The 19680-nt window shown below is 53.7% G+C and overlaps 1 protein-coding gene across 1 annotated transcript; it reads right to left on the bottom strand.

The window, feature by feature from the left end:
* Nucleotides 1-56: 56 nt before the first annotated feature.
* On the bottom strand, nt 57-12603 carry LOC119111015 (alpha-L-fucosidase). Its single transcript, XM_037234834.1, has 9 exons — nt 12371-12603; nt 6324-6465; nt 5385-5491; nt 4778-4938; nt 4305-4420; nt 3147-3348; nt 2644-2786; nt 1795-1975; nt 57-736 (listed from the first exon to the last, which is right to left on the bottom strand). The coding sequence occupies exons 1-9, from the start codon at nt 12573-12575 to the stop codon at nt 599-601; spliced, it is 1395 nt and encodes a 464-aa protein (XP_037090729.1). The 5' UTR covers nt 12576-12603; the 3' UTR covers nt 57-598.
* Nucleotides 12604-19680: the final 7077 nt, after the last annotated feature.

Raw genomic sequence — 19680 nt, forward strand, 5'->3', positions numbered from 1 at the left:
ATTGTCTGTAGGTACACAGCCTTGCTGCAACAGAACTGTTTCCAGACAATCACGTGTACGATGTCCCAAGGTTATATTCCAGCAAACACGGAATTCCAAAGCATGTGGGTACCTGGCCAGATGTGGGATGTGCGCATCACACCCGGCGTCGTGGTTCAAAACACGAGTCGTGCCGGCTGCACGCGCCGCCGCGCACCCCTGGGGCGCTCCATTCAGCTACGTCGTTCATGCTGCCTTTCACGCGAACAGCACACGGGCCTAGCCCGCGCTGGCCGTGGAACCGTGTCGTGTCGCTCCCTCCGAAGCGACCAGGCGCGACCGGTCTTGGGGACGGCGCTCATGCGTGGCGTCAGTCCACACGGCGTTTGTCCGGCGTCCCTTCACACGGCCCGTGTTTAGCAGACGTTTACACGGTCCACGTCCGGTGCCAGACGCTTGTCCGATGCAGGCGGCATCGGATAGTGACTGGCCGTGGCCGACTGCCCGCGCTCCCTCCCAGTTATCTGCATTCGTCGTTCAGCATCAGCCGACATGTTACCTACTAATCAATTCTGGATTGTTCATCGTGACAGAAACACGAGCGCGAGCGTCCTCGGCGTTAGCCCCACCGGCTGATCTGGTTGAGCTCCTGGGACATGGGTGAGGCCGCGTCGAATTTGAGCACCCAGGCCCAGCGGGACGAGACCTGCGCCAGGTCGGGGAACTTCACCTGCAGCGTCTGGCCGTCCTTGGTCCACTGGAACAGTGCGGCGGCGACGGCCGGGTTAGAGGCGCCGTAGCCGGTCGGTTGCTGCACTCCACACACGCCTCATTAGGCATTGCCGGACGCACGTGGGGCGTGGCAAAGACAATCTGTTGCTCTAACGCATGCCCTGAGATGAAAGTGAGGCAAGCATCGCCTGTCAGTCAATTTTAACTACAGGCTGTTGGCCACTATGTTGGGCACCAAAGCCACCTGTAAGCACAGCACCCAACTCGTGAATATAAATGGGCGCTGCTTGAACGCACCGTGATCATTCATTTCAACGTTGACTTAAACGCCCGCTTCGGGCTGGGAAGGGGCCCGCTGACTTAGAGTTGGTCCCGTTGACCTAACGTCATCATACTGACCAAGGATGAGCTTGACTGACATAGAGTTGGACCCCCTGACCTACAGTCGCTCCCGCAGGTCTAACGTGATCCCACTGACTTGGGATGAGCTCAGATAACCTTGGGATGGTCCCGCTGCTGGAGTTGGTCCCGCTTATCTGACGTAGCCCCACTGACGTCGGATGAGCTCAGATAACTTCGAGACGGTCCCGCTGCTGGAGGTGGTCCTGCAGATCTAACGTGCTCCCACCGACGTAGGATGAGCTCAGATAACTTCGAGATGGTCCCGCTGCTGGTGTTGGTCCCGCTTATCTGACGCGTCCCACTGGCCTAGGATGTCCAGCCGACCTAGAGCTGGTCTCGCTGGCCTATAGTTGGCCCCGCTGACCTGTAGCTGACATCACTGACCTAGACCTTGCCCCGCTGCCCTAAGTGATCCTACTGACCTGGGATGAGCTCGCCTGACATAGAGTTGGACTCCCTGACCTGGAATTGGTCCTGCAGATCTAACGTGATCCCACTGACCTAGGATGACCTGGACTGACCTAGTCTCGCTTGCCTATAGTCGGCCCCGCTGACCTGAAGCTGACATCGCCGACCTAGAATTGACCTCGCTGACCTAAAGTGATCTCACTGACCTGGGATGGGCTCGGCTGACCTAGAACGGGCCGCGCCGGCTAGGGATCTGGGGCGGGCCCTGCTGACCTTGAGTGGGTCCTTGTGGCCCAGCATGAGGACCTTGCCATCGGCGGCCATCGTGATGGAGCCCAGGGTCAAGATGTCCCGGTCGGGCCAGTCCAGCACGATGGCGTACACCGATTTCTCTCGCTGCGTGTACCACACGCCGCTGGTGGTGCTGTCGTTCTGGTGGTGCCACGCCTTTGAGCTGCCGGCCGGGGAGAGCGCGCGCCAGGTATGTGAAACGAGTCACCACGGATACAACCACCCATGGCTGGAACGAAGGCCTCGTGTCGCCTCCGTTGTTGTCATCGGGTGACTGTGACGTACTGAGCTGCTGAGGCCATATGGCGTCGCCTGCCTCTCAACCTGACAGGAAGGGCGGGCACCGCGGGGATGTCGCCTCCAAGACAACGTGTTGGCACAGTGGTCGGTTTTCACTGACAGCGCACATGGCTATGGTCCTGCGCGATGGACCTGGTTATGCTTTAGACAACTAGGTGCGGTTGAGTTCACAAAAAAACACGTTGAACCCTTGCTGAACAATATTTTGAACGCAAGCTTCAAAGCCCATGCCGGGTGCTCGTCGCGATGAGGGAGGGGTGCGGTCTATCACCGCCAGAGCATTTGACGTGCAGCTTGTACTCCTGCGATTTATAAAAATAGCTCAATTGAGACGGTCCAGCCTAATCATGCGGAAAGCATGGACTCAGGACGCCACAGCGCGGTATTGTGGTGCATGATTCCTGCGCCAGCGGGCCTTATTCCGATTTCAGCCTCTGCATTTCTTCAGCGCCTTATCCGAGCGCGCCGTGGGGAGCGACACAACAGTGGTTCAGCCCGCGGCCACCGCGGTTTGAGTGGCGCCACCTGTACCTGTAGATGGCCTCGCCGTTGATGCCGAGCCACTGGCCCATCTGGCGGAGCCGCTCCTCGAAGATGGGCACGATGCGGCCGTCGTGCGTGGGGCCCACGTTCATCAGCAGGTTCCCCCCGCAGCTGATGGTCTCGGCCAGCACCTGCGGCACTCGGACGGGTCATCGCGGCCCTGTTCGGTGCCGCTCGAGGGGCGGCACCGCTTAGGAAACTTGTCCGTCGTCGTGGCGTCTCGGAGGCTAGGAGTCTGAGGAAAGGTGACTGCGCCAGCTAAGTTTTTGGCTCTGAGAGAATAGTCTGAAAGGTCTGGAGTGTTGGAATGGATGGTAGGAATCACCTTGGCCTGTATGCACCTCGTACCGGCCTCAGTGGGCCTGAAAACTATTAGCTAGCATGTCTTTTTTCGTTTCTGTCTCATCCAGTTGTTTTATGGCCGACACCTTATCTATAAAGAAATCTAAACTGAACATGTCATGATAAACCCATAATAAAAGGCACCTGACCTTAGTGAGGTCATCCATGGTGAGGAAGTCGGCGAGCACCGCCTCGCGACGATAGCCCCAGGACTTGCTGTCGATGGTCATGCAGTTTTCCCACTTGTGCGGCAGCAGGACGCCGGGGTTGTAGCGATCACGGCATGTGAAGAAGTCGCCGTGTGCGCAGCTGGCGTCCCGGCCCCACCGGTCGTTGGTCACCACCGTGTCCCTGCGGACGGCCCAAGCTGGTCAGAGGCTGGCGCCAGTCACCACCGTGTCCCTGCGGACGGCTCGAACCGGTAAGAGGCTAGCGCCGGTCACCACCGCGTCCCTGAGGGTGGTCAGAGGCTGGCGCCAGTCCCCACCGCGTCCCTGAGGACGGTCAGAGGCTGGCGCCAGTCACCACCGCGTCCCTGAGGACGGTCAGAAGCTGGCGCCGGTCACCACCGTGTCCCTGAGGGCGGTCAGAGGCTGGCGCCGGTCACTACCGCGTCCCTGAGGACGGTCAGAGGCTGGCGCCAGTCACCACCGCGTCCCCGAGAACGGTCAGAGGCTGGCGCCAGTCACCACCGTGTCCCTGAGGGCGGTCAGAGGCTGGCGCCGGTCACTACCGCGTCCCTGAGTGCGGTCAGAGGCTGGCGCCGGTCACCACCGCGTCCCTGAGGGCGGTCAGAGGCTGGCGACGGTCCCCACCGGCTGTTGGTTACCGCCATGTCTGTAACACTGCGACAGAAGCACCTGCTTTTGTATTTCGTGGTATCCTGCGTCTGTTGTCTACGGCGTATTTGACAATGTTTTTCTTTTCAATATGGGTCCATCCTCAAGCTTATACTCAACAGAATTGCCGAACGTGAGGAGCAAACGCCTGGCAGAAAGAAAGCAACATCAAATCAGATGGACATGTCGCAGCTTTGTATGCACTTACTTAAAGAAGATAGGTGGGACCGACACCTGCGGACATACGCTACCCAGCACGGGCGTTCCCGTCCTGACCCTGCGGGTATTCCTCACAACACTCATGAATATGCAATTGCACTGGTCGGCAAGAGCACGCTACGTGTTGAGAGCGCGCGGCCAGAGCGGTGTTCCAGGTGCCTAGGCCTTGTCGCCCCCGCCCCTCCCCCTCCCCCTCTGATCCTGTTGAGCACAGCCCCGCAGGAGTCTGGTGGTGCGCGTGCGGCTCACTTGACCGGCGAGTCGTTGTACAACCAGGCGATGAAGTCCTTGCTGCCCCAGTAGTCGGAGCTGGGTGCGGCGATGCTGCCGTCCGACCAGATCACGTCCGGCTTGTAGTTCTCCACCTGGCGACGCCGATGGCAGGTGGCGACTCAGTAGGTAGCAGGTAGTAGTTCTATCCGAGCCTTTCTACTGGGTGGTGTCAGCTGCATGAGACGCAAAGCTTTCCTTACGCCCCGAAAATTTGCGTTCATACATTCATGTGGCCGAATGTCATGGCTTAATGTCGTTCGCCTTTGCAAATACTTCTTTGTGTATATAACTATTGGCAGCTTGTTTATTTTGTTGCCGATTGTCAAAAACAAGGTTAATTTGTCGCCAATCGAAAGCCAGTTTGTATCAATTCGTCAGTGTATCTATGGCTTGATGATAAAAACAGAACATAAACCGTGGGTGGGCGCGACATGACGTAAGAAGCGTACCAGTTCATAGAGCTCAGGGATGGTCTTTGCGTGCGGAAAAATCTTGGTGGTGAAATTTGATTTCTTGTCTTCGAGGAAGATGGGGTTGAACCATTCAAAGAGCGAGTGGTAGACGCCAAACTTGACATCCGTCCGCTTCCTGATGGACTTAGCCAGGTCACCTGTGGGGTGAGTGGGAGAAGAAGGAAACACTAGTAGCGTGTCTCTGAGACAACAAGCACAACGCGTCAGAGGCTCTGACGTCACCACACCAGACGCCTTATGGTTGCCTTCTCGGAACATCCGACCTAAAAAATATACGACATTGACTGCAGGAATGTCCTGTTCTACCTTTAAATCAACCTTCTCAGCGTTCGGCTACCGGTCTTAGCATCTTCCCGCTACTTCATGACAGAATGCAGCACTATGCACACATTCAAAAGGAAACGACACTTTTGACCTGCTTCCTGTATCAGTAATTACGGCTGGCACTCGTGCAATATGTCATGGCTGCCGTGCCATGCTTGTGCACGGTGCATTGTCCCAACCACAGTCACAGCGGCTCACCCAGCAGGTCCCGTTTGGGCCCCACGTCCATGGCGTCCCAGTTCCAACCAAAGCGGCTCACCCAGCAGGTCCCGTTTGGGCCCCACGTCCATGGCGTTCCAGTTCCAGGCGTACTTGGACGGCCACATGGTGAAGCCCTCGTGATGCTTGCTAGTCAGCACTATGTACCTGGACGCCAGAGGCGTGGGTCAGTTCGCCGGAGGGCGTCACGTGCGCCACCGTTGTGTCGACGTAGGACCCTTAGACAGCTGCCACGGCAGGGGACGAACGGGAATGAGAGCTGCCGCCACGTTGAATGGTTTTTAACTTAATAACATTTAACTTAACTTTTACTTTAACGCGGTCAACAATGACGATGATGGCAGCCTACTGCTAGAAGTCTAATCGCAGTATATACTGGGCGACACGCGGGTATCAAAAACCTGTGAGTTGGAGGAAAGAGCGGAGCCTCACATCATTCATTCGGAGGTCGAGGAAGTTATTTTCGAGGAGCAGATAGGCTGAGCATTGTGCCTAGTCTGTTAAGGGAGCTTGAGGAGTTTTTTGTGGTTTTGAATCCCCATTATAACCGTCAAGATGAGCGTCAAGTGTGCCAAGTATTTTCAGTGAAGCACAGAGCTCCACTTAAGATTCATAGAACTCTGCGTGATGGTCAGGGGACTTTTAATTCTGCACTTTAGCATACACCCTGCTATCATCTTGGTTACATGTCAAACAAGGCTTGCACTGGTCTCAAGTCGCGCGTGCTCCCTGAAAGCATCTCAATGTCCTGTTATATCCTTGGTCGCATTCTGTGCTCTTTGTCCGTTTTTAATCAAAACCTTTTGTGTCCTTTGTCCGTTGTCAATCAAAACCAAACAGCTGAGCTCACAAACAGTGCCAGTCATCCGCGCCAATCTGTAATCTTGCGACTAGTGTAAACATTGCAATGGCGGCGCGCGCTGTGCGAGCTGATAGCAGCACCTGCCTGTGCACGCGGCTGACTCAGCGTACGCCTTACTTGGCGCCGGACGCCTTGAACAGGTCAGCCCACTGGTCCGGATTGTAGAACTCGGCCGTGAACTGAGGCCCGAAGTCGGCGTACGTGAAGTTGGGACGGTAGTTCTTGTCCATGAAGTCGACGTACGGCTTCCACTTTTGCTCTGCGAACGAGAGCAGTTTGTCAAGCCGGCGGCTGATGGCGGTCCCGGCCGCCAGCTGATGGGTGCTGCCGAACGCGCGCGGTGCGGCGGGCCTTCGCTTAGTTTGTGTATGTTTGTTCACGTGGTTGGAGAAATACGCTTGGTGCATGTCCGGTGCATGGGAGATGCAGGCACCATAGACTTCATATCTTGTGGTGCGTAGCTATCTGATAAATACATGCAAGCGTGGGTCAACTAATCCTGTTGATCATGTCAAACATACAAACCCTGCTTTACATGGTCACAACGCACCAAACGGCCGGATTGCTGGGCCAACAAACCTAAAAAGTTCCTCTGGCCCGACGGCCGACTGGGCTAAGACTAAGGTATTCGAAGCTGGAAACGCTTCAAGTCAGGGTCCGCATAAACGAGAGCATGCCGTGACCTATACCCTAAAGATACCCTCTGAACGGCTGCTCAGGCACGCGCGGCCTCACACCCGTCGGACGCGCAATATCTGCTGATCAGGATGCGCTGGCTCCGTGACGCCGCCCCGACCCGGTCAGGGCGGGCCGACGAGAGCTGCCCGCTGACAGCCTCCCGTCAGGCGCCAGAAGCAAGCAACTGCCGCTGGCCGCGCTCACGGACTGCGCCGCAACTCCGGTCCAGCTGGCACTCTGGACAACCTGCTGGGGTGAACAGTGCTGCCATGAGAAGATTGCAAATGATCACGCCACTGCTGGCAGTGTAATCAACCTCATCCATAATCCCGCGCCATGCTAAATGTTGTACAGCTGTAAAATATTGCGGCCTAAGCATCTCATTGTCAATCCTCCGTCGTAACTGTCTGCCGTGTGCTGCCTTGCTTCTCCCAGCAGTGGTCCGTCGCGCGGGCCGGTAGGGAGTCGTTACCCCTTCCCCTACGCGAGCCGTCTGCGCCGGTGCCACCACGTCTAGCCCGCCGCTCACCACAGCCCATGCCACAGTCCAGGGGTGCCCGCCCGGCTCGTCGCTGGTGCACCACCACCGACCGGGCGAGCGGCATTTGACACTGCTCACACGACACTTTTGGTCGGTCGGTCGCTACTTTTTGCCCATTACTTAGAACAAATTCGATCCCCCAACACTTTGGACTGCTGGCGAAGACCCTGTTCCCCGCATTTGGACTCCGTGCTGCCAAGAAGAAGCGCGCATTTACCAGGCAGTCGCTGCCTCTGCACCGTCTGCTCAGGCCCCAGTTGAGCCGTGCCCGCCGGCGGCGGCGCCGCCCGCCTCCCGTTTCGGCCGCAGCCTCCCGGCTGGGTCATTCACCGCAGTCCAGGGTCGGCCGGGCGGACGCCGCCGCCCGAAGACTGGAGGCTGGGCTCACCCGGCCGGTCTGGCGGCGCGCGGCCTCAGACTGGCGGCAGATGCCGTCGGTGCGGCCGTGTGAAGCTGGGATCAGCTTCGTAGCTGAGGAGCGACCGGTGCAGTGACGGGAAGTGATCAACACAGGGACAGAGAAATGATCTGTGTAGTGACAAAGGAGTGACCGGGAAATTGACAGCGAAGTGACCGGGACAGTGACGGCGCGGAGTGACCGGGGCAGTGACACGGGCTTTTACCGGTGCGGTGCCGACGGAGCCCTCGGAACAGTGACATATCAGCGTTGATCGTTACATTGACGAAACACCGGGGGTCGACGCAGTGGTATAGAAATGCTCGGTATGACGGCCTATCTCCGATGACGTCACAGTGCATGGCGACTATCACCGATGCCTTGACACAGCGAACCTGTGTGACGTCACTGACGGTCAGAGGGGCTTCAGTCTGTCCCGCGGCGAAAACGCGATCGGCGGGGGCGTGGCAGCCGATGTCAATGACGTACCAGTGACACCGCGGCTGTGACCGATGCGGTGTCAGTGACACGGTGATCGGTGTGGTAACAGCGACACGGTGGCCGTGATCAATATGGTATCAGTGACAGAACAGATCAACGACATGACACATTTAATACATGCTGGTCTCAGTAGCACCGCCGCCTTGACTGACCTGCTGACGTTGACACGGCAGACCTGACTGACGCGTTATCGTGACGTGACGGCCGTTGACGGCTCTCACGGATTAAACGGTGGGATAAATCGTCTCAGCGATGACCTGTGCGATCGTGCGACGGGGCTGGAAGAGCGGCCCTCAGACGTGGCTGCTGGCCTTCGGGGTGGCCTGTCTGGTCTTCGTGGTCAGGCGCGGAGCGCGCGACGAAGGCTCCCAGTGGTAAGTGCGTGGTATTGCAAAGCCGCAGAGAAACCGATTTCATTGCAATAACCGGCTTGTTTAGATGACCATGCGTAAATCGGGCGCTTTTTTATTCGGTTGCATTATGAAGTATGACAAGAGCACGTTATCATCGTCTTAACTTCTTGTTCCATCTGTGGAATCGCAATGAAATTCATGGTAACTTTAACTGCTAATGCAGATAAGAAAACTTCATGTAATTCGTTAGAGGATGGGTATGTTTAGTCTTCTTCGCGGAGCTGCATTGCATATGCCGCGACCATTTGCATCGTTCGTTGTCGCTGTAAACGTCAACACAGAACAGTCTTAAACCCGGGCTTAATCGGGCGTTGTGCTGACACGCACTTCAGTCGCGCCGGCCGTTTGATGAGTGTCCGTGCGCACCTCCGGCCTCGGCAGTGCCTGGGCCCGGGCCGGCCGCGGCCGCCCTGCCGGCCGTGTGCTGACCCCGACTGACCCCGCAGCGGGAGGCGCCAGGACGACCCGCTGAGTATCACCAGCCGCGCCGACGGCGCCTACCCGCCCGACATGTCGCCCGTCGAGGCGAGCGCCTGTCTCCAGCGGCGCGCGGCCGCGCTGGGCCGGCGCACGAGGCTCACTTTCGTCGGCCACTCCCGCGCGCGCCAGGTCTTCGAGAAGCTGTCGGCGCGGCTGGAGCTGCGCCTGCTGACGCGCGCTGAGACCGGCGACCGCGTGCCGTTCGTCGACCAGCTGCTGGAGCCGCCGTGGCGCCACTTTGCTGACGCCAACTCGACGTGCGTCGGCGTCTGGCCCAAGGGCCGCGCCGCCGGCGAGCCGGCGCGCGCCTGGTGCTCGATGGTCGCCGTCGGACCGCAGATCGAGCTCGAGTTCCGCTGGCGGCACAGCCTGCACCTCTTCCGGGACGTGTTCCATCGGCTGGAGGAGGGCTGCGCGCGCCGCGCCCTCTGCCCGGACGTGCTGCTCGTCAACCAGGGCCTGCACTTTCTGGTGGTGGGCCGCTTCAGCCGGTTCATGCCGTTCCTGCGCGACCTGGTGCAGGAGGCGGCGCCGTACGTGCGCCGGCTCGCCGCGCGCGGCGTGCGCGTGCTCTGGGTGCTCGAGCAGCCGGGGAACCCGCGTGCCTCGCGCCAGAGCTATAACGACGACTCGCTGGCGCTGAACGCGCTGCTGACGGAGCAGTTCGGGGGTCGGCCAGGACCTGACGGCGTGCGAGTGTGGACGTCGGCCGCCAGCATCGTGGCCGAGTTCTGGACGCGCACCTGCTACGCGCTCATGCCTCGCGTCACCGCGGACCAGTTTTACACGTGCGCGTTCGAGAACTACCACGTGGACAACGGCACGTTGGCGATTCTGGCCAATCAGCTGCTGCGGTCCGTGTGCGGAGACTAGGAAACGTGTTGTGGTGTGGACCGGTGACATCTCCTGTGTTTGTTGTGTGAATGTTGAGTGGAATCGCAAAGGATAAAATAGCCTAATTCATATCCATTTTCGCCCTGGCACTTTAAGAGAAGTTTGAAAGTAAATTTGATGCAGATGTAGATATATATATGCAGATGCAGATATATATGACCATAGTAGCAACAAGCTGAGCAGGTAGATTTTGAGGACGTTGAGCATCCTTTTCGGTACAGTTCTAAGCCCTGCCCCTCTTAAAAGGAGTGCTCCACCGTTGTATGGGGTTTGAAACTGAAAAAGCCATCTTGAAGATTGTGCGGCGCAGTTTACAGCCCTGCCCTTCATAAGACCTAAACACCTCTAATTTCTGAGCTGCACGCCCGCGGCGATGCGCAGACTACTTCGTGCAGTTTATTTCAAGGTCATCCTGGTATCCATGACGCCATAATAACGCCATTCAAATTCTGTCATTTCATTGGTCATGCGGCGATGCGTGTAAATAGAAATACAATTGTTGAGTTGTTCATATCTGGGCACGATTTGGTTGCTTGTGGGCACGATTTCCAGATATAACGGCCGTCCATTGACTCTCAAGCAATGTTGTGCAAGGTACAATGACACAATGAAACAATGACGTATTGAGGCGCATATTTCAGAAATAGGAAAGTTATATCTAATGACATAAAAAGGGAAGAAAGAGACATAGAAAGCAAAGAAAACGATAGAGGTGTGGTTTGGCCTGGTTCGACTCGATTTGACAGGTCGTCCGTAGAAAGTGCAGCGAAGTCGCTAGTGTTGAAGCTGCAGGGGACACAAAGAGTGCTGCTCAGTTTTGGAATATTCCCGCCGCACATCGGGTGGAATCCGTTCGATAGAATATACTTGTAAAATCCATTTCCTACACGCGTTCAGACGCTCTAAAGACGCGAGACGTAATACTGTAACTGGTGGGTTCGTTGCAATTTACGTATATTTGCACTGCTACTAGTGATTTCATTGCTGATCAAAATTGCATTGGAATTTTGTTCCTACATGCGTTCAGATACTCTAGTTTGAACGGAATCAGCACTGTCACTAGAGGCTTTATTGTAATCAGCATATATTTGCAATGCAACAAGTGGTTTCATTGCAATCAATATTTGCTATTTAGCCTCCCGGTCAAGTTCATGACGTCCCGTCGATTTCACGGCAGACTACGCGTACGCTTGTGGTTGCGGAACACATGAATGATGCGCATAAGTGAAAGCCCAGGAAACCGGTTGTTGGGGTTTCGGCAACGAAGCTTCGCACCTGGGAAACCAAAGATGGAGGTTCGATTGCGCGCAGTGCCGAGTCTTCCCGCCAGGGTGAGAGGCAGGCGATGTCACTGTGGTTTCAACAGCTGAGCGCGTCGTGGAACCCTGAATGGCGCGCAGGAAGCGGGCTGTTGTGCTATTTGGCCGCCCCGCCAAGCTTATGCCGGACTAGGGGCCGACCTGGTCCGCCTGTGGATAGGTTACGTGGGGCGTCTGCTTTGCGAGACACCCGACAAGCCGCAAATCCGGCCCACATTGACGGCTCACGGAAATCGACAGAGCCAAAACACTGCCGATAGCCCGCGGACGGGGCTGGAGTGGGATCCGCGGGAATAACCACTCGTGACCGATATAGACTGCTGCTCGGGACGAGTTCATCGCCTGTCGCCCTCACTGCCTCGACATTGATTGCAATGCAATCGAAATCGGGGTTGCTAACATGCTAGCGCTACAACGCATTTGGTGAGAATCCTATCGTTGACGTCCAGGTTGTTGCAACGCTCATCAATAATATGGGTTTTAAAGTCATGTTCTCACCTGGTCGCTGGTCATTGACACTGTGTTGCTTGCACTATGTGGAGCTTACCTCTGGCATGATAAAACCGCACACCTGGTGCATAAGCCACGGATGGGCTAAACATACAACTATCACTTAGCACGGTTATGGGCGCAAAATGATTGCTGCAGCCGAAGCGTATCTAAGCCCAAATATCATCAATGCATCATCAGTTATCGATTTGGAGAATGACCAGCATACCAAAGGAAAGAAAGTACAGCGCTACAACATTTCAATGCAATGATTGAAGCAAGGGGCTGAGCACATATTGTTGAAAGCAAGAGTTAGTTCAACATCAGGCAGCTTACACTGAAACCCAACATGATAAATCTGTCCCGGAGCAGAGCTGTTGATCTCGCCAGCGCCACGACAGGAGGCACTCGAGACTCCCCACGTCCTCCCCCTCCCCGAGTGCCCAACTCACCCCTCCAGTACTCCCAGAACCACTCGTCGCCGAAGCTGGGCACCGAGAACAGGCCCCAGTGGATGAAGATGCCGAACTTGGCCTCGTCATACCAGCCTGGCAGCGGCCTCGTGTCCAGCGAGGCCCAGGTGGGCTCGTACCGGCCGCTGGCCGATCGGCCCAGCAGCAGCGTCAGCGCGCAGGCGCTCAGCACGGCGCGCATCATCGCAGCGGCGGCGGCGACCAGCAACTGAGCGGCAACCGGCGGGAGGCACCCGGCCCCTCAGTCCCCGCTATCGGTCACAGCTGCCCGGCCGTGTTTACAGAGCCGGGTTTACACTGGAGCGGAGTGGCGGCGCCGCCGAGTATCGCGCTCGGGTCCAGTGACCCGGCATGTGATGCAAGCACGCGGGCAGCGTATCGAGTGTCGCGGTCGCCATTCGACACTTTGCGTGTGCTTGGCGACCGGGGTGGGCTGGTACTCTGGTGCTGATTGGCCCTGAGCGCGTCAATTGGGCTGTCGCGTCATCATCACGGCTGGCTGGGGTCAAACCAGGGCAGTGGGTGACGTCACGCACTGGGCGCGCCGCTGGGGCGCGCGAACTGGTGTCGCATAAACATACACATAGGCCTGGGAAGGTGGATTTGACGCTGGATGTGTGCGGAGAATAAGGCAGTCACTGCCAACAGCCGTTTTGCGGCAGAACGATGCTTGCTGTGGCAACTCAGGATCCTCTGCGGCATACGATCTGGAAATCAGGTCTCTCGTGAATACCTTGTCTGCGATTCTCTGGGACAAGTGTGCTTACGAGGCCCCCCAGTCACCACGTGACAATTGCAAGTAATATAACGCCGAATCAGCGGTAATCTCGCGCCGGCCACATCCCGTTGAAGTTACTCCGCCTGGCAAACGGCTGGTCTGCCGCCACGAGAGTACCCACCACTGGGGTTACTGGAATCAAGACCTCGGTAATGCTACTGTCAATGGGCAACCAGGCTCCAGAAAGGCTTTCAGAGCTGGTCAACAGTACATCGGCTCCTTGCTTCAATTAAGTATTTGATGTCGTTGTCTAGCATCTACACCATCGCTAAATCCCAAATGTAAATGATTCAGGGGTGTATTTTCACAAAAAGGGTTGGGGGGACGGCTGCACAGTGAAAATGACGCAACCAACCCTAAACATGCTATTTATCAGGTTTTCCCCAGATGTGGCCCACTTCCTTCCTAAAGTTGGAGAGGAGTTGAAACCCACCCGCCAACTGAATAGGAAACTATACCCATGAAATGAACAAGCTGACACTGGCACGCATTTAGCAAGTGTTGAACTTATTTTTGTTTTCCATTGTACAAGTAGATGTTCCACAAACTGGAACGTCTTTAAATGATACATTTGATTTCAGCTCACAATGGGGGGCATGGGTGGCTGCGTTTTTTGTCTTTGGTTTACGGCAAACAACATATGTCGGCTTGATCATGCACCGGCTGTGTGGCTTAACGTATGGCTTTGTGTGACAGTTGAAAATGTTCTTTAAACATCGTGCTTTTTCTTAACAATGTTTGGGGACCTTCTTCTCCATACGATGTGGTTTCCAGGCATTACTACACATCACGGTGTCTGGAACATCGGTCATGAATCTAGGGGCTTGACGGATGGCTTGCGGTGGATCGGGCCTTCGCTTGGTAAACTCATTTGGCGAAATCGATGATCGCCTAATGATGCACGTTTTTGGGGACAGGGACCGGCATGCGTGGGAATGAATACGAGGACCGAGTACGCGCCCGAGTCCTGTTGTCTCGGTTTGTTTCAAGTTCCGAATCCACCCGTCAGAGTGCATGCGCGGAGACTAAGTGATTCCCTGGCTCACGAGCTTGAGCCATCGGAGATGGCATCCGAGGAGCCCTTGAATATTAAGTCTGAGCCGGAGTTTAGATCAAGTTCGATTCACAAAGATTTGAATCCAAATCAATCGCTTCTTGCAGGATCGAACGAAGCAAACACGGTGATGAAAGGCGACGCTTGGCATCAGACTTTGTCTCGTGACATTACAAATACGCAGCATAGTGTTCCATATAAAATTGTCAAGGACAGATATTGTCACGGACAAGCTACTGCAGCAGGGTTAAATTAGACATAATCCGTAAGCTGTTAAGTGCATCTGCGAGGAACATGATGCATACAGATGAGACAGTATTAATACAGGAGAGAATAAACAGTAGAGAATAAACAGTGAAGCAGTTCTTTCCTTGAACGCATCTTGAACATATGCTTGCTATGCTCATTCCTCCTTATCTCGGCTGGTCAGGCTCTTTTACGTGAGGCGCTCGGGTTCATTGGGGGAGGAGCAAAAGCGTACAATTAAACGTCTTTTCCGCCAGTACGGGAGGCTCTCATCCTTAGCATCGCCCAGATAGCGTCCTCACCCCCATGGAGGGCCTGCTCTTCACACAGATATTTCCTGGCCTGGATCTTACGCCGTCTTCGCCGAGCGCATTTTTCGTGAACGTCTTTACGAAAAACATGTGACGACTACGCCGAGCCGCACCTTCCACAAATTCGAGTGAGCACCGTCCCTGTTTTATGAGAGCCACCCGGACTGTTTATGCCAGCTTCAGCCGGCAAAAAGCATGACAACAGCGCGCGGCTGATACGTTTTTGTCCTGTGCCTCGGAGAAGCTCTTCATCCTAAATATCGCCCTAGTAGCGTCCTGCCGCTTGGGAGAGCCTGCCTTCCCCAATGCCAATCACAAAGCGACTTACTGGCGGCATTTTATGCCGTCTTCGCCGAGTAACGACATCTTTCGCAAACGTCTTTGCGAGAAACCTGTGACGACTATGAGTCGCACCTTCCATAACGTTTTATGGGCACCGTCCCGGTATAACGAGAGCTCCTCTGACCGGCGTCCCTCCCCCTTTTGAATGAGGTCAACCTTTCGACGTGGCCACTTTTGCTCTGACGGTCCAAAGTCCCGCCTCCTTTATAAGCAAAGTTACCAATGTCAGCAAACATCACGGGTATGGAAGCCCTACACACATAGTCGTCTCCGGCCTCATGCGCCCGCTAGGTTGTTACAGGTGTGTCCAGCTTGTGTCTTTGGCTTATCCCGATAGCCTGGCAACATGGGGAGAATGTTTATTTTCTGCCACATCAGTCCCTTCGAAAGCCAGAATGGCCACGACACCTTGGCATTAAAGCTCAATCATGTTTGGCGTTGTTTCATCAACGTGCGCCACATTTAACCCTGACTTACGAACTTCGTGATCAATACATTTCATTCGAACGAAGTCATAACATGGGTTAGCAATAGGATAATTATGCCCGGTTCAGTAATACCCAATTAATAATTTCCTGTGTCACTGATATGACTCACACGCCCACTGACGTGTGTGTCACGCCATTCTATGTCAAGTCACGCCATGTTAAAACGGTATCATTCCTGCAAATTCCACGCAAAAAAAACTCAGGAATTCAACGCTGTATTCCACTGATAATGTGAATAAGCCTTCAGCAGCTGGTATAAAATAATCCATAGAGAACAGAACAACCTGTGCTGTCCGACCTGGTTTTGAACGCACAACCCTCAATTTCGGATCCGGCGCGTTACGGTCTTCGTCACAGAAACCGAAATGGTGGTGATTCTGTCATTATACGAATGCTCATCTCGCTTCGTCCTTATAGTGCAGGTTGCATCGACCATATAACGAATTCAAAGGATGCTGGCATCTCTCCTGAGCTAATCTCCCGGGGGGAAAATTCTCACTCCCCAAGTCGATAATAACGTGCAAATGTTAGTTAAAATGTTCTTATTTGCAATGCCCAGCATTTAAAGTTATTTACTTCAGATTATTATGAAAGCTAGCCCTTTTCTATCCACAACAAATAGGGGGGGGGGTATAGGAAGGAGCGTGAGAAAACATGACACCGCTCTCCATATGTGAAGTCACTCAAGGGGGGGGGGGGCAGTGTGCTCCAATGGCCACTCATTCTACATATTTCGGCAAGGGATAGCGTTTTGTTTCCGTTGGCGTCCATCACCAGCAAGTCCTTCATATTAAATGACCTGCTATTTGTCCTTGAACGTGGGTGTATTCTACAGTCGCAGCAGCTGCAGACAGATGCCACATGATATTAAGTAAACTTTTGGGAGCTATTACATGCTTGGTCCCGGCCCACCTGACCGGAGTTTGGTTTGTTGCTTTTATACCATCAACAGGCAAACATGTCAGGTCTGATAAAATTGCTGCCTTGAACTTAACAGATTTCAGTCACATGACTTGCCGCATGAATGAGCTGTCCCTTCTTATTAGTCTGGTTTGAAATTATACTTGCTCATTATGTCGGCTACATTGGAATCAACACAGCGCGTGACTTATGACACCTCTCAGCAGCTGCCTCTCACATGATGACCTACTTCTGAACAAGTAGAGCTCAGGTTGTCGTACAGTGTTAGGCGTTTGCTCTACCAATGGCCAGGAGTCTAGTCATGGCTTTCATTCATCGGCATTATGCACTTGACGCTTCGATAAGTCCCATTAGCTTTTAACAGAAGTGAGCTCGCAGCTGAAAGGCTTCAGAATAATTGGTTGTTTGTTTTTAGGTCACGATATCAAATTCTTTGCTGATAGTTGCGTTGTATTTGGCATTTTTCCAACCGCATTTTAATCACTTGACATTATTCTCAAAGCATTTCAACCAAGGGCTGTCATTCTTTATTTCAGGCAGGGGAAAACGTGATCTTTTTTGGAGAGTCGTCACTTCTTTCCATAGTCTCACGCACTCATTGTTTAGTAGTATTTGTCTCCATCATTAATCATCATCCCGGGCGCACAGAACAAACGGTTTTATCCATGGCATGATATGTCGTAGAGAAGGCTTGGTCTGGCATCGCTTTCCAAAGCAGAGATTCGAGAAAACTTCGTTTATTGCATGTGGCCTTTATTTCTACCTAAACAACCCCATTTAAGTGAAGGCTCACCAATGTTGTCCAATTTCACTACGCCGTTCGGCAGTCCTGGGCACTAAATCTAAAACGGTCGCCGAATGTCAAGCGTAAGTTAGCAGTCATTCATTTTCTGATCTTAAAACACCTTTGAAGATAGCCCCCTTTGTTCAGATTGCCCTGTCGTAATAACCAAACCAAGAACCTAGGGAACCGTATGATTCACGAATGAAGGCTTCCGGGAACCGCTCTCTGGCTCTGACTGACCGGTGCATTGAAACCATCTCCAAAAGTTAAGAAGAGCCGAACCATTGACTTGGGAGGCCATACTGAATCAGCCACCCAGCGAAGAGCCGTAAAATTCATGTCGTTGCATTGATTCCACGTTTGACATCCTATCGTATGCTCGTTAGCTAAATTACTAACATTGGAACGAAAATCCGGGCAAATTATAAAGATTCACAAAGCAAAGACATGAAAACCAACTCTTCCTCCTGGAAGTGCGGTCCGAACCAATCAAAGCTGTACGCTTGATATGCGTACTGAAACAGTCAGGTAAAAGAACGGAAATCAGAAAACATATTTCCTTGCTGACAAAACCTGCGGACTTCCACAGCGCTCATGATCAGCATGATTCATTGCAGACTTGCTGAGTTCATAAACAATTAGCAGGAACAATGTCGCTATCCTGCCCAGATTAGTCAACGGGCTGCGAGCAGGCTTTCTGACCTCAAAGTGATACGTTATGTAACGCCGTTGAGATGTAATGAACTTCAATGGACGCTAGCTGTTCCAAAATTAAATTTAGAACTATGCGCGTCGCAAACAGCAATCAGGTGTTGAATCGCAGTCAGTCCTTTCTTATTTCAGTTTTTCGCGAAGGTTCATGCTTGTTCGTAAGTGAACTGACCTGTGATAAGGAATGCGTTGCAATGCGCATTATTTTCCATTGAGTGTATGCCAAAACAGGGATCATGGCAAGCAAGTAACTGCATGTATTCGCAAAATTCACAGTTCCATTTGTCTTTAAAGATGCTTGCCATTGCCGAAATTGCTGACCAATGATATAACGACAGTGCGCGATGTGCGACCTTTCCCTCACCAAGTTGCATCGCGATCTATGCGTATCGTAAGTAACCAGCTACATGTAAAATAAAATCGGTCCGTAATTCTTTACCCTAATTTTTCGTGAGCCTTTGGCCAGTCATTTACTTACTGGCGAATCGAAGTATACGTTTTACAGCAGATAACCGTCAAGATCTGCGTGCGCTGCAAATAAAGTGCTACGTTCCACTTAACAAAGTCTATCTTCAAGCCAAATATTGCGTGAAGACTCGCGCAGGCTACGAATTTAACAGATATGTGTTATCTAGATCTGGGTACCTGACTTGATTACGTTTTGTTTATGCTACGATCCTTGCTTCTCTTGTTACTTTTTCATGAGCCTAGTGTATAAAATCTTATCCACATTCACGCATCTAAGCATACGGCGCTCAGATACATGTACTCAATGCAACCCCTCCATACGATAGCCCTAGAGAAATAAGAATTTAATTAATGCGACCCGCCACCGGTTTCCTACCACACCGCGCATTCCTGTTATATCCCGCCCGTCCCCAGCCCTCTATGCGCGTCGATTTCGCCGGCGAGACGACCCACTAATGTGTGATTTATATTTGTGTGATTAATTAGCGCCGCGCGCCGGGCCCATGATCCTCCAGATTGCGCCACAGAAGAAGGGGGTGTGAACCGGGGGGGGGGGGGAGAGGCATGGTAACGGGATACGGACAGAGTAGAACAGACTTTTACTGTTCAAATTTTCTTTCTTCGGCTCGCATTTTGACGTCTTGTCGACTGGGGTGGGTCGGTCGCCGCTGTCCGTCGAAAGCCAACAGGAGTACGCTGGTTCGGGCACCCGGTGGGCCGGTGTCTCTCGGTCACGCTGCGGTCCCGTCGGTTTTGTTCCAGTTCTAACGACCGCCTCTTCGTTCCGCCTGCGGCCGATCGCGTCCTCGTAGCCCCTCCCATTCTTCCCCCATTGGCTTTAAAGCGCTGACTTCATCTCTGACTTACAACGTTCATATCTGAGTACATACTTGACATGCAACTTGGGGCGACTGAGGATTCCCCACGAGTGTAATGAAAGGATTTCTTTTTGTCACCACGGGCTAAATGCGTCATAGATGCTTGGCGTTAAGACTCCTCGCGGGGAGAAATGGAGAAAGTTCTATGCGGGACGTAGACAGTTGTTTAGCCTTGGGTTGAAAGGTCCCACTCCCAACGGAAATATCCGCGACTCACAGATGAGGAGGAACGCATTTTTGCACGTCGCTGGCCGCTAGTGAGAGTAGTAGTGGCACGTGCAGGATTCCGTTCACGGAATCGCAAATCG

Source organism: Pollicipes pollicipes, unplaced genomic scaffold (genome assembly GCF_011947565.3).
Source record: "Pollicipes pollicipes isolate AB1234 unplaced genomic scaffold, Ppol_2.1 Scaffold_7255;HRSCAF=8741_pilon_pilon_pilon, whole genome shotgun sequence".
Classification (NCBI taxonomy): domain Eukaryota; kingdom Metazoa; phylum Arthropoda; class Thecostraca; order Pollicipedomorpha; family Pollicipedidae; genus Pollicipes; species Pollicipes pollicipes.